The sequence below is a fragment of the Nycticebus coucang genome, chromosome 24 (genome assembly GCF_027406575.1).
Source record: "Nycticebus coucang isolate mNycCou1 chromosome 24, mNycCou1.pri, whole genome shotgun sequence".
Taxonomy (NCBI): Eukaryota; Metazoa; Chordata; class Mammalia; order Primates; family Lorisidae; genus Nycticebus; species Nycticebus coucang.
In genome coordinates this window covers 14,882,826-14,898,259 of record NC_069803.1, presented here as the reverse complement: position 1 = coordinate 14,898,259, position 15,434 = coordinate 14,882,826, and the positions used below count along the sequence as shown (strand labels likewise).

The window sequence follows — 15,434 nt, the reverse complement described above, 5'->3', positions numbered from 1 at the left end:
CAGCGTCCGGCAGACGGGGGCTAGGAGAAAGGCCACCGCAGGTGCGGGGGTAGCCCGGCGGGGAGGGACCAGGCGGACTGAGGCTCTGGGCTCCAACGGGCTTTGTTCTGTAACAAGCCAGACCCTCCTTTCCAGAGTAGCCAATTAGATCCCCGCTGGAGGAATCACCTGACTTCACGTCCCCCGCCCGGAGGGGCTCCGAAGGGGCGGGCCGGGTGGGAACGCGGCAGCGGGCGGGGTCAGGGAGTCCCTGGCCCAGAGGCCAAAGCCGGCCCCACCCAGCGCTCTCTAGGCCCCGCCCCGTCAGCCCCGCCCCCGGGGGCTTCCCGGGCGCGCGCCGCCCTGCCTTGTCCGCGCGCCACGCCCCCCTGCTCGCGGGCCGCGTGCGGAGCCGCGCGCTCCGGAGGCTCTGGGACCGTGGCGGCAGGCGGCGGCGCCGGCGGCGGCGGAGCAGCCCTCCGCGGGCCATGTCTTCTCCGGCCGTGGCCAGGAGCTCCCCGGGAGGGAATCGGGAGATGGCCACCGGGCCACAGAGCCGAGGCCAGTTTTGGGAAGTGGGCGGCGGCAGCGGCCACCGGCTGGAGCGCGCCGCGGCGGAGTCGGAGCGCTGGGAGCTGCTGCTGCTCCGCCGCGGCGAGCTGCTGGCGCTGGGCGGCCACCTGAAGGCAGCGCTGGAGGCTTACGGGGCGGCGCTGCGCCGGGGGGCCCCAGTCAGGCCCGAGTGTCTCGGCTCCCTAGTGGACTGCCTGGTGTTCAACTACCGGCTCCGCCACGGGCTGGGCTGGAGCGCCGCCCCGGCTGCGGGCGCCGCCGGGGTCCTCAGCTGCCTGGGCTGCCGGGGCTTCCTGAGCGAGCCGGTGACCGTGCCCTGTGGTCACAGCTACTGCCGCCGCTGCCTGCGGAGAGAGCTCCGCGCCCGCTGCCGCCTCTGCCGGGACCGGCTGCCGCCCGCCGCCGCCAGTGCCACTGATGCTGCGGGGACTGCCCCGCGGCCGCCGCCTCTGGCCGCCGCCATCGCCGCCTCAGACTTCAGAACGAGCGTCGTGCTCAACCACCTGGCGGAGAAGTGGTTCCCGGGCCAGCACGAGCGGGCCCGGGCGGCCGGGCGGCTCGGGGAGCTGCTGCACCAGGGGCGCTACCGGGAGGCCCTGGCCGCCGCCTGCGAGGCGCTGCGAGCAGGTGATCGCGCGGGGATGCGGCGCGGGCCAGGCCGACCACACCCTCCTGTCCCCGCCGGGCCGGGGATCCCGAGCTCGGCTGCTTTCCGAGGAGGCTTCTTTGCTTCTCCGGGGCCGCTTGGCCTCGGGCGCATCGGGGCTTGGGGTGCTCGGGGGTGCGAGAGGGGGCGGCGCCCCGGGGTGCTTCGGTCACGGTGGGAATCGCCCCGGGAGCGGACTGTGACGCGGCGCCGGGAGGGGCGCGCGGGCGCGGGGTTCCCTCGGCTACGGCCTGGCGCGGGCGCGCGCGCGCGCGTGGTGCGCGGAGCGGGTGACCCGGACCCGGCCGCCCGGGCGCGGGATGGGGTGGGAGCCCCGCGAGCCCGGGCGGCCGCCGCTTCCTGCTGCGCTCTTTCCGGTAATTGGCTCTCTGGCCGGGCCGCGGCGGGGAAACGACGGCCCGGGCGGGGATAGGAGCCCCAGCGAGGCCAGGCGGGCGACGTTTACCTTCCTCTCCGGCTAAAGTCACCGGGACAATTGGAAGCCGCGGGAGGGGGGAATTGCATAAGCTGGGGGTGGGGGGCGTTGTGTAACGGGTGACGTCCGGAGGGCGTGGCGGGAGCCGGGCCGGCACCCAGCACCCGGGGGCCCCCGCCGCCGCCGGCTCAGGGCGGGTGGCGGAGCTGCCCGGCGTGGTCAACTTTTCCCAGAAGATGCTCGCAGTATTGCTTCCCCTTGGAAGTTTCTGTCTGCCTATTTCAAATCGTCCTTATTTCATATATACATATTTACTTATTTTGGAATACACCTAGTATGGGAACGCTAGTTCATTACCACGGTTGTCTTAACCTTTCCACTCATGATCAAGCTGTGGTTTAAAGGCTTCGTAGGTCTTTTTTTGTTGGGTTTTCCAGGAAGCAGCTTCAGCCTCTTAAGCTAGGTTAGCACTTTTCTTCAGCTGGTTTTAGGCTGGGAAAGGGGGCAAAGACAGACTTCTCTTATGTAAGATGAAGAGTTGTTCTTTAAATCGGTAGTTTTCTACCGGAAGAATTTTGCCTCGCCTCTCTCAGGAGACATAATCTAGAGCAAATCTGGCAATATCTGGAGACATTCTTGCTTGCCATCCCTTGTGGGGGTGGTGCTGGTACCGACATCTAGTGGGAGAGGACAGAGATGCCCAGGACAGCCTCCCACAACAAAGAATTACCAGGCCTTGATGTCAGTAGTGTTACGGTTGATACACCTTGTGTTAAAGCATGCTTCAAGATTTTAGTGTCTGTATGTTAGCATGAGTTAATAGTTGAGGGAATAATTCCCAAGAGAATATATCTAAAATATAAACTGGTTTAGGTATTAGGTAAATTTATAAATTACATAGCTTAAAGTATCATCTGTGGGTCTCTTAACCCTAAGTGCTTAGTCATATTGAACTAGTGACAATATCTTGAGTTATTTAATACCTTTAGTCCAAAATACAAACCCAGCATATTTTCATATTATTAAGTAGACAGTTGTAAAATAGAATCAGTAGACCCAGAACAAAAGAAAACTGTGGAATACAGATTTCTGATACAAATGACTGTCTCTCAGTGGAATAAAGTTAAGAGAGGAGAAGCTGGACTTGGTTGTACAAACCACCTAGTAAGTGGCACTGCTCTTGTTTTAAAAATGAGGAAGCAAAGCCAGGCAGTGACTCACACATCTTAGCTGGTGGAAGAGGCAGCACTGTATCCTCCACGTCTCCTAAATGTTGGTCTGAGGTTCATCCTGCCTTCTAACTCATCCAGTGAAAATGTGTAATATATATTTCCAAAGAAGTTATTTTATCCCTATGTATAAAATAAAGGATGAAACTAATCAAAAGCACTCTTTAGTGTTAACTACTACTGATTTAGTGATTTGACTTTCTTAAATTAAAGGTGCTTCTTAGGAATTCAGGTCCTGGTCCATGAAAGAACAGTGAGCACATTTATTAATTAAAGTCTAGCTTAATAATCTATGACCAATATTTTAATTAAAGGAGATTCTGGACTTTGGATAGAATACATTATTTTTTAACAGAATAGAGCTCTGAAAGACCTACGTTTTCTCCTTTTTTTTCAAATTGCATAGACTGCACATTGGGATTTTGCCCCTTAATCCTACTTTTACAGGACTAGAATCCAAGTCTCCTTTTACCTATTTATTTATTTATCATTTTCAGATCTTTCAAAAATCATTTACTTCATAGTTGAAAATGTCTGGATGGTACTAATGAGAATAAGTATTTTTATCTTTTGAATTCTTAATATGAAGTAGAAGGGAAAAGCTACAAAATTGTTGTTGGTAAAGGGCAAATTATAAGTATCTCATAATTTAGGGGCATATATAAAAATATTCACTAGTAGAGGCAATCTGTTTGTCCAGTTGTTAAGCTTTAACTTCTTTGGAGTTGGCAAGTTAGCTAGGTAGGCCTTTGAAATGTATTTATATAACTGTACAGTTATAGTTATTGGTGATACTGTCATTGTTGATAATGAAAAACATCTTCACTATAATATTTTTATGTAATTCTTATAATGAAAGAATTAAATAGTATTAACAAGAAAAAAATAATCTAGTCTACAGTTAGCCCACACACATCCAAACTTATCCCTGCCAGCAGCAACGGAAAGCTTGAAAACCTTTGCCAAAATCAGAAGTTTCCCATTGAGATTACATAAGTTTCTGTTGAATTGAAATATATTTAGATAACATTTAATCCATTGATCTTTTGGTATTAACTCTCAGATGTTTCATAACTTTCTTTTTGGTATTCAAGGATATTATGTAAAAGTCTTTTCTGCATTCAATCTTTATTCTTGAGTCTATTGAAATGACCCCTCTATGCTATTCTGTCCTCTTTTTATTTTTAATGGTTTTTACATTGATTGACTTGTCTCCTTCCTGTGTTCACCCCTCCCACAAAAGAAGACAACAGAACAGTACAGTTTACAGTTTGAGCTGGCTTTAAAAAAGGTCATAAGAGGCAAGGCCATTTTATTTAAAATAAGAAAATTTTGTCTTTAATGTTAGTGATAAAATCTTTGACTTACTACCTGGTATTTGACATCCTTGTTACCATTTCATCTTCACAGAGAATCTCATGGAGTATTATTATCCTCAGAAGGAAACTGAGGCACCTAGAAATAAAGTGCAGTGTGGCACAGGGATAAAAGCTCTGCACACACCAGAGTTTGAATCCCACCGCAGTCCTCTACTCACTCTGTGACCTTGGACATGTTGTTTGACTTCTCTGTGTTTTGGTTTCCTTATCTGAAAAATGAGAATGTCTCTACTTAGTGGAGTTGTTGCGAGAATTAAATAAGTCAAAGCATGCTAAGTGCTTTAAATGGTGCCTGACACAGCATAAATGCCCAGTAAATATTAATTAAAATATTTTTAAAATGTAAAACTTGTGTTATGGCTAGCAGATGATTTAGCTGCATTTGAAATATAAACCTTATAGTCTCAGGTCCTATTCTGTTCTGTCTACTACCTGAATAATATTACCAGAGTAAAGGTTAAATCCTGTTTCTAGGTTACTCATATTTATTAGTAGTAACATTTTAGCATAGATCAATAAAACATAGATCTTGTAAGCCTTTAGTTATAAAAATATTAGTCAAAGTATAGGTAAATTCTAAATATACTTAAATTATAAAGGGTTTTTACTATCTTTAACAACTCTAGATGGAAACGAAGATACTTGAATTTAATCAAAAAGTCATTTCACCTTGTCTGTGGTTTTGCTTTCCACAGTTTTAATTACCTACAATAAGATGTTTTGAGAGAGAGAAGATATTCACATAACTTTGATTATAGTAGATTGTTGTAATTGTTCTTTTTTATTATTATTAATCTCTCACTAGGTCTAGTTTATAAATTACACTTCTGTCTAGATATGTGTATATGGGGAAAAAAACCCAACATACATATAGGGCTTGGCACTGTCCTCAGTTTCAGGCATCCACAGGGTCTTGGAATGTACCCCCCTTGGGTAAAGGGAGGGCCGCTTTAACTTACTTCCTTAAGTCCTTACTGTGCAAAGGATTTGCGATAGTAACAGTGACATTTACACAGTGCTTTATAGTTCACAAACTATTTTCTCTTTCTTTATCTTACTCCTTACAAAAGATCAGATGAGATAGGAGGGCACATGTTAGTATCCCTAATTCATAGATTGAAGAAAAAAATCCTGAAGAATTTTAGCTGGCTTTCTTAAGACATGTAAGTGGCCATATCAGCACTGAAAGCAGAAACCAGATATATAGATGCTGCTTCTAAACACGAAGTTAATTACCACTTTAGTTTTATAGAAAACATAAATCATTAAGCATTCTAACTATTCATGCAGTAAATATTTATTGAGTACCTGCTGTATACAAGTCTTGATATTAGGTGCTGGAAGGACAGAAGTGAACAAAGTAAAGTCCCTTATAATGTTTGTATTTTTTCATAATTGCAACCAATTGATTTATTAAAAATCTCCAGGACATAGAATTTATTGCTCAATTGATTTCTTACTGAGACTATGTATGGAATATCTCTGATTTTTTTCTTTAATTCAGGTACTTTTAAGGATTTTTGCTGTTGCCTCATGATTACTAAAAAGATCAGCTATACTGGCATATTCTTATTTATGTAGAAGATGGAAAAAACTGATTATATAAATAACTACAGAATGCCCTGTTTTAAATGAACAACTTTTGTGTTTTCATGTGCTTTTGATTCATCAGATAATGCAGAATTTACCAAAATCGAGTTATATTAGATTTCTAGTTGTATATTAGCTTTTTATTCATTCAGTCTCATTTTCCTTTTTAGCGGAGTAACTCTGAGAGGCTTGGAGAAACTCAAGCAAAATTTTAGATGAATTTGTGTAGTGTTCTGCCTTTTTCTTTACAAGAGTATTTTTCAAAATTAGAATTTCGTTTTATTATAGAAAATGAATGACGTAAGAGAACTCTAAGAGGCAAGACAGCAGCTTCTGTTCACTTTGTTCCCTTTTCTCTGGTAAGATAGTGTCAGTCTGTTGGTTCCCCTCCTTCCCTGGCCCACTTCTGTACTGCCTGTTTGGTCTGTACTACTGATTTCTGAAACGGTTCCTCATCTAGGCCCAGATTTATGTGGGTAACAGAGAAGATAGGAAATATGCTTCTATATGTTGTGTAAGAACTAGTTTAATTTCTTCATCAGCTTGTTTTGCGATGCTTTGTAATGTTATCAACAACAATCATTATTAGTAGAGCACTTGTATGCCAGGCAGTGTTGACTGTTAAACAGGCATTATCTTATTTGTTCCTCCCAACAGTTATAAGATGTAGGCATTTTATAGGTGAGGAAACTCAGAATCAAAGAGATAAATTGCCCAAAGGGAATCTGAATTCAGGCTTCTGAATCCAACATTTATGTTCTTAGACACTATGTCAAACTACTTTTCCTGGATATTGTTAATCATTAGTAACTTATCAATTGGTAGCTTTCAGCTTAACTGTGGTGACCAAGTTCTATCATATTGAACTTAAAAGTATTAGAAGCAAGCACATTTTATATTTTGCTTAGACATTGACCATTTTAATAGCTTGATATATTCAATATTAAAATAAATCTCAGAAAAAGGCACTCAGAATGAGAAAAAGGATATAAAGAATAACTTTTATACACAATTCAAGTATCCATTAAGTGTATAGTTGTAATGGTCAAACCATTGAAGAAATGCACATTAATATAATGATTCTGGTTTTAATTTGTACTTTTCTAGTAAACAGAAAAACAGAGCTTGTTGGGAGTGTGAAAGAAAGTTCTTACAAAAGGAGGGATAGTAGATTGTATTAAAAACTTGGTGTATATATAATTTTCTTCATATTCAACTTTGTAGCAGATATTTCTAAGAAAATAGGCAGGCATATAAGATAGACAGTTTGTTGTACTTTTTATACTTAAAAATTTGGAAATACCTTTGTAGAGCAGGAAATTTTTAAGTAGATTGCGTAAAATACTTTGGAGCCATTAAAATTCATGTGGGCTAGTATTTGATTACATGGAAAAAAGGTTTTAAACAGGTGACATATTTTAAAAGTATACATTACAGATGTAATCTACACACATAGAAAAAAACTTTATGGGACGCCATGGTTTTGGACTAGCCTTCTGCAGGAGGCCCCAGCAGACCAGATCAAACCAGAATGTATGTTACTAAGTACCACATAAGCAAACTGAACTTTGAAGTGTACAGTTTTGCAAAAAAACAAGAGATTCCAGTCAGCCTGAGTCAATGATATAAGGAAGCCTCTTCTGTTTAACCCTACAGGGGAAGTTTTCAACTTTGAAACTACCAATCTACTTTTTGTCCTGTTCCTCCTTTCTTCAGCCATTTCTGCCTTCAAAGCTAACCTTCCCTGCTTAGCTCACGAGAACACCCATTGTACAGAGTCAAGTGCTGCCCATTTCTAGAATCACAAATAAAAGCCAATTAGAACTTTACATTTGTGGTACTTTTGTCTTTCACAGTGTCAACACTATGTCTTTGTGATGGGAAAAGTTTTTAGTTATTTTCCATATTTTTCAAATTTCATGAGTAAGTATCTTGTAACATCTGTGATTTGAAAAAAGTTTTCTTGGAGATGGACTAAAGAAATAACTGTTACACGCTCGTTACTGATCATGGGTCCCTAAATATTGGAAAAAGAAAACCATATCTCTAGAAAACTCTTCTAGAAAGTCTGGACAGCTAAAGGCTACTTTCTCCAGAGGTATATCAGAGTTTTAATCTTCTTATTTGCTTAATGACTTACAAATAATACTCGGTCTTAGAAAAGAGAAGATGGGAACATGAATTGAGTTTAAGGATTCAGATTTTAATTAATTTCCTCTAGGTTCAGGAAACATTTATCAAAGCTAGGATCTGAAGATATAAAGATAGGAAATAATGGAACTCAAAAATAGATTTTAAAATTAAATTACTGTAATAAATGCTATACATACACAGTGAAGGGACATAATCATAACAGCAAACAAATGATGCTTTTGGTATACCAATCCCTGTTCTGAGTATTTTGCACACATTAATTTCCTCTTTTGAGTAACTCTGTGAGGCGGATACTGTTAATATCACAGCACAGAAGTAAACAGCAAGAATGCTGGAGCCGGACTGCCTGAGTTAGGATCTTGAATCTACCAGTTACTCGCTGTGTGATCTTGGGCGAGCGACTTAAACTCTCTGTGCTCAGTCTCATTTATAAAGATGTAGGCAATACAAGATCCATATAGAATTGTTCTGATGATTATAAATCATTTAGAATAGTACATAGTAAGTGGTATTTCTTAAAAATAAATGTTGAAAATCCCCTCAATTTTATATCCAAGGAAAGTGAAATACGGAGATAATTTATAATTTGCCTCAGGTCACCGTTGAGTACGTGGGAGAGCAGGTAGAACCAAAGGGAAGTATCTTGGGAGGAGATTGGGGAGCTGAGGGCTACTGGGTGACAGAAAGCCTCCCTCTCAGGCCAAAGAGGAGAAGGGGGGTGTGAGGAATGGTATGGTAAGGGAGGAACTCTGGGAGCCGGCAGAGGAAGGAGTGTGTGTGGGACAGTGTGAGGAGGAAGATATAACTGGGAAGGAGGTTGGTAGTAAGAAGGAAGGCTGCAGCGAGGACGGAGACCAGCATGGAGGAACTTGCATGTTGTAATAAATAACACCTTTTTTACCTAGTGGATGGTGAGGATGTCGGTAGTGTAGAGCTGAAGCAGGGACGTCACTTAGCAAGCTATTGCGCCAGTACTGATGAGATTTGGGGAGCCTAATGCCCGAGGGTAACTAGCGGGAGAAGCGGAAATGAAGTGGAAAAAATAGAGAACTGACATAGGACGGGATATTGACAAAGGTAAGGATGAAAGCCAGTGAGTCACTGAGAGAGAAAAAGAGAAAACACCTTTTTTTGGTGAAGAGCATGCTGACTTTGAGGAGAAGAGCGGGCAGTGGGAAATTTGCTGGATCTAAGGTTAGGGTGAAAAATCAAGATTAACGATAAGGATCAGGGAGTTAAATCATGGCGCAGAACTAGCAGATCTGCCCTTGGTTCTGGTAGACGTGGAAACGAGACCAGAGGTTTAAGTGGTTTAGAATAAGATCACAGAGTTAAGTACCATAATCATCCTCAGGACAATGAGCTCAAAGCACCAGAGGCAGGATCTTCCTGGTGGCATGTGCAGGGAGGTGACTTGTTCACTCCACTGTCCTCAAGGTCAGGTAAAAAGCATATGGTAAATATTTCTTGACTTTCAAACTTAAGTTAATGATACAGCCAGGACTGATTGCTGTTTTTCAGTTGCCTTTCTTGAAAGTTGACACGGAGGGCAGACATTCTGTAAGCTTTGGTTTATTCAGAGGCTCTTAATTAGTACATTTGGCTCTTTTTCAGAATAAGGATTGGAGTAATAAGTGGAATGGCCCTGATCTCTTTAAAAGAGTATCAAAAGTTTGAATTCGCCTTTTAAAGTTTTTCCCCCCCCAATATTGGCTGAGTTGTCAGTAAGAACATCACCTACAAGAAATCTGAGAACAAGAGTCTTAAAATCTAGCTCTTTTTCATCTCTTTTTGGGATATACATCTTCTCTCCTTACCCCAATGCATAGTAACATTGTAAGACCCCCTGGTGGGGAATCTTAATAGCTGAAGATTCTCAGTGTGGAGGGGAGAGGGGACACAGTCTTTTCTTGAGAAATTTTACCAATTGTTTTTTTTAAAAGATAGGTCTTATGGGTCACTCCTTTCTGTGCTGTCCTAAAGAATCTGTATAAAGGTGATGGAGCAGGGAAGGTAGGGATAAAAGGGACCCAGTTTTGCATGTGCATTAATTGTAAAACAGTGAGAACTTGGTGTGTAAGAAAAATCTGTGGGGGAAGAGGGTGAAACCTGTAAGGATTCGAGAATGGGGTGCATGTTGGATAGCGAACTACTCCTTGCTGGGGGTGTTAAAGCAGAGTCTGTCTCAGGATGCTACTGGAAGCATTCCAGCTGTGGGTGGAAAACTGCACTTCCTGGGCCCAGTCCTTTACAGCCTGGGGTTTCTGATGCCGAGGCCTTTACTGCTCATTCTTAGACTGTTTTGGTATGCACTGCTCTGTCTTCTGGACTCCACTTGTACTTGTCCAATCAGTATTACACGATGCTGTTGTGCAGTAAAATTTTCTAACTAGATTGTAAGCTCCAAAAAGACGGGAATAATGTAACATGTTTTTGAACACTACAGAGTCTAGCTTTGGGTTAGGAATGCCTAATTCTTGATTAATCATACTGAGCTTTTAATTTCTATGTGTTTTTGTCCAAAGATAATGATTTTCAATTATATTCCTTTAAGAAACAGACAAAGTATTCTAGATTTGCTTTTTTTTTTTTTTTGCAGTTTTTGGCCAGGGCTGGGTTTGAACCCACCACCTCCAGCCTATGGGGCTGGTGCCTACTCCTTTGAGCCACAGAGGTCACCCTAGACTTACATTTTTTTAGGAAGTAAAAAATATTTTTTATAAAATACTAATTTCATTCTTCTTCAAAAATTTTCATTGAAGTAAAATCATGGAAACAATATAATTCCAGTTATTAAGTACCAGTAACTGAAAGAGCCTGTCTGATTTAATTGTTCAAGTTATCTGAAGGAAAAAAGTAATCATTTAGAAATTAGAGTACACCAGGAGCTATTGATGAATTTTATTAAATTTTATTGGGAGGCAATGAAGTCTTTAGACCCTTGTCACAATGAGTGCCTTATTTTATGTATGTGAAACCTTCAAAGATGAATACTGTTTTAAAAGAGTCAGTATCATTTATAGTTATGCTGAAAATTAATTTCTTTCTTAGACTTCAGTTTTAGAATCTGTGTACCTACAATGATTGATTACATTAATATAAATGAACCAGCTAAGTGTCTGAAATTCTGAATGCCATATATTAATAACTTGGTTTCTCAAGTGCAGATGTAGATAGCAAAATTAACCTCAAAGCCTTTTTTCTGTTTTAATATATTGCAATTAAATATATTTTGTTTTATTTTATTTCCTTTTTTCTTTTTTTTTTTTGAGACAGAGTCTCACCATGTCACCCTTAGTAGAGTGCTAGGGCATCACAGCTCACAGCAACCTCAAACTCTTGACTCAGCCTCCCAAGTAGCTGGCACTACAGGCGCCCAACACAAACCCCAGCTATTTTGTTGTTGTTGTTGTTGTTGTTACAGTTGTCATTGTTGTCCAGCTGGCCTGGGCCGGGCTCGAACCCACCAGCCTCAGTGCATGTGGCCAGCGTGGTAACCATTGTGCTGCAGACACTGAGCCAAAATTAAATATATTTTGAATCAGGCCGATGCTGTTCTTGCTAGTGGCAGTAATTAAAAATTTGACCTCTTAAAACCTGTTGTTATCAACCTATTTCCTCCAGAGTCAGGACCACTGTACACCCTCATGAAGGTGATCCTTGGTCAGTCTCTTGGCACTATGGGAATTCTACATGCCGTATTAATAGTTGCACATATGGTGATTTATGAATGAAGATTATAAAATAGGGCATAAAAATAAGATTTATTACATAAATAGATCTTCTGTATATCTAAGACAGATGCCATTAAAATCCATATAGACTGTGCTTTTAAAAACTACTAGTTTTCTTAGGAATGATTATTCATATTGTAAAAATATTTCCAGTATTCTTAAAAATAATAACTTTCTCCACTAAAGTGATCGAGTTACAATGATTTGATGTAATATCTAGGTAAGAGTCGACATGTACATGAGGTTGCACCTACGCTGTCCTTGCTTTGTGAAATTTAGCTTGTTGGTTATTGACTCTGGACTTACTAAGTCATTTCTCAATCTAATGGGATGATTACATAATAATCTTTTAAAAATAATCATATCCTTATAAAATATTTATTTCAGAGCCCAGGGACTTGATTCTGAAAATTTACAGAGCGGAATCATATGCTGGTCTCCAAGAGTTTAAAGCAGCCATAGAAGATTTGAATGCAGTTCTCTTTCAACTTCCAGATTGGCCTGAGGTAAAATTACTATTTTATATTTGCATAAATTTTAAAATTTTGACTGTAGGGAACTTTCATTCAATTATGGTTACAAGTTTTCACAGAAGGGATGATTAACTCTAAATAAAATACATGGTGTCCTAGAAATCTAGGTTCAATATTTTGCATGGAAGAGTGTTACAGACAGTATTAGAGGATAGTTTTGTAAATTATGAGAAACTTGTTTCATAAGGAACAAAGAATTCATGGCAATGAAAAAAACAGGACATTATCGGATACAATTTCTGCAAAGCAATACAACTTGCCATCTATTGTGAAGATGGAGTCAAACGACTTCACCGAAGGAGGTTTATTAATAAAATAGGTCTTTGAGGTTTGAAGATTGTTTGAAGCATTATAATGCCAACTGGGTGATCAGTCTGTGACTTAATACAGAAGAGGGAGGCAAAGGAGGTTGCCTTAACCATACGGTTTTAATAGACTTGAAGGAAGTCCGGGAGTTCTAGATCAGCGTGAGCAACACAATGAGATCCTATCTCTACAAAAAAATAGAAAAATTAGCTGGGCATCGTTTCACATGCTTGCAGTCCCAGCTACTCAGAGACTGAGGCAAGAGGATGGCTTGAGCCCAGGAGTTTGAGGTTGCTGTGAGTTATGATTGTGCCACTGCACTCTACGCAGGGTAACAGAGCAAGGCCCTGTCTCTTCAAAAAGAAAAAAGACTTGAGTAATGTGTATAACACATAATGAGTTTATTAATTATCCTTTTATCAAATTGCCAAGGCAAATAAATCCGTCTGTCATATGTGTTCTTTAAGATAGAAGTTACTCTTTTATGTGACTTTTCTCCTTCCATTTAAAACCATGCCTTTGAGGACAATGTACAAGGTTGGACAGTTAAGTTTGACAACTCTAGAAAAAGTGCTACAGACCTCATTACTGAATATCACTATGGTCACCTTCAAAACACCCCCCTTGGCACCTACGCCAAGCGCTTAGTCCACCCTTCAAAGCAATTTTGGAACTCTTTTTCTGGAGTGGCTATCAGAGCTGTCATGGTATAAAGTTTGACAGTTAAGTTCACAAGCTCGTTCGAGAAAACATGCTTTGAAGGGTGGACTAGGCTCTGGCAGCTGGTCCACAGCTTCCCAAGGGGAGTACTTCAAAGGTGACCATAGTGATAGTCAACAATGACCAATGACGTACGTTACACTTTTTCTAGAATGACTTTGCAAACTTAATTGTCCAACCTCATAGTAAGGATGCTGTAAAAAATTATAAGTTAATTAGGGAAATGATATACAATTCTGTGATGGCATGACCGGTTAGCACAAACAAATATATATTAAGAATAAGTGGTCAATATGAATAACTTTAAAACTTTAAAAAGAAAGAAATCTCCAGATTTATCACTAAAATGATATAATAAGAAATGTGGTTTTCCTCAGTCATTTGGTAGCTAAAAAGTTGTTTGAGTAGAATATTCTTTAGGCTTTCTGATGTAATTTAATACATAGGTTCTTGACATTTTTTTTTTTGGTGGACTGACTGACAGATTAAATTTTTGGTGTATTAGTGATAATTAATAGGGTTCCAATTATTATTACAGAGCTTGCTTAACTTATATCATGAAAGAGAAAAATAAAAGGCAACATAAGGATTTATGAAAATAAGTACTTTCTTGAGAAATAGCATAGGTGCTTGGTGCTGGTGGAACAGTGGTTATGGTGCTGGCCACATATACCGGGGTTGGCAGGTTCGAACCTGGCGTGGGCCAGCTAAACAACAATAACAACTGCAACAACAACAAAAATAGCCGGGCGTTGTGGCAGGTGCCTGAAGTCCCAGCTACTTGGGGGGCTGAGGCAAGAGAATCGCTTAAGCCCAAGAATTTGAGGTTGCTGTGAGCTGTGATAGCACGGCAGTCTACTGAGACACTCAACAAAGTGAGACTGTATCTCAAAAAAAAAAGAAGAAGAAGGGGAGATAGCACAGGCAAATATACATTTTTTAATAACTTAGAAGACGTTTGCCATATTGTCCTGATCTAAGAAAAAGAGATTTTTCACACTTTAATGTTTTTTTTAATCTCGATGCATCTTAAAGTCAGCATAACTTTTCATATTATTTCCTTTTTTCCCTAAACAGCTGTATATTAAGAATATTTAAATCAATAGTTTCTTAAAGGTGAGGGAGCGTGGTCTTTCTGGTTTTGCCAAGCTCTGACTTGCTGTGGAGCTTTAGTCTGGCCGTTGTCGAGTCTCAGGGTCTCAGTTTTGCGCTCAGTGTCTCTCCGGGATGGTGAGGGGGTATGTGCCTTTAAAATGTCTTGGCCTCTTCAGGATCATTCAGAGTTTCAAAATTAGCATTTCTGAGCAGACTGGTTTTTTTTCTTAGCTTGATCATGATGTTTTAAAAACAATTTTATCCTATGAATCTCTAACAATTAAAAAAAAATCAATTTTATCCATGAAGGTTTGATATATGTGCTTTTATTGAAGGTCTACTACAGGAAAGGAAAAGTGCTCCATGACGCTGGTTTTCTAGGTGACGCCTTACAACTCTTTCTTCAGTGCTTAGCCCTTGATGAAGATTTTGCACCTGCAAAGCTGCAAGTAGAAAAGGTAATCAGTTTACCAACTATTTGGTTTCAGGCTAAAAAGAAATGCCAAGTAGAAAGTTGGAGTAACCGCATAAGAAGTGAATAAATCTTAAGTTAAGAACAATTTGACAGATGGCTTTCAGGTTCATATACTTTATGTATTGAGTTCTTAGAGAAATCAAAACATTTCATTCACAGATATTTCAATCCAAATTTGAGTTCCTCAATGGTCTGTTCAGTCCAAGCCAGACCGATGGTCCTGAATCAGACCTCTGTCCTGCTGTTTCTGCTCAGGGATCTTACCAGCCTGTTTTGCCTTTCACTTCAAGTCTAAAATCCTTACTTTCCCATGATTGCCAGTTTAGACTTCAACTTCTTACTTTCCCATGTTACCTCCGTCAGTTTCTTTTGCTTTATTTTTCTGGATACTCCATATAGACACCTACCACTTTTCAAAATTAATTCTATCTATGGTATGTTAGGTGTTAAGTACCAAAAAAAAAGGGGAGGGGGAGTTTTCTGACCAAAGGACTTTGGGAAACTTTGGGTTAAAACAAGTTAAACAGGTTTCTTCAGAACTTCTCAGAGTTTTGATATGCCAGCATGAAAAAAAAAACAGCATTC

At 41.0% G+C, this 15,434-nt stretch overlaps 1 protein-coding gene across 5 annotated transcripts in view; it reads left to right on the top strand.

The window, feature by feature from the left end:
- Positions 1-396: 396 nt before the first annotated feature.
- Positions 397-15,434, top strand: part of LONRF1 (LON peptidase N-terminal domain and ring finger 1) — a 37,797-nt gene continuing 22,759 nt past the window's right edge. For all 5 annotated transcript variants that reach the window (XR_008377341.1, XR_008377340.1, XR_008377339.1 and 2 more), the window contains exons 1-3: positions 397-1,179; positions 12,108-12,226; positions 14,710-14,832. Coding sequence is in view for 1 of the 5 variants with exons in the window: in XM_053578351.1 (XP_053434326.1) it covers positions 468-1,179; positions 12,108-12,226; positions 14,710-14,832 (954 nt within the window). In the remaining 4 variants the exon portion in view is untranslated. The remainder of the gene's footprint in view (positions 1,180-12,107; positions 12,227-14,709; positions 14,833-15,434) is intronic.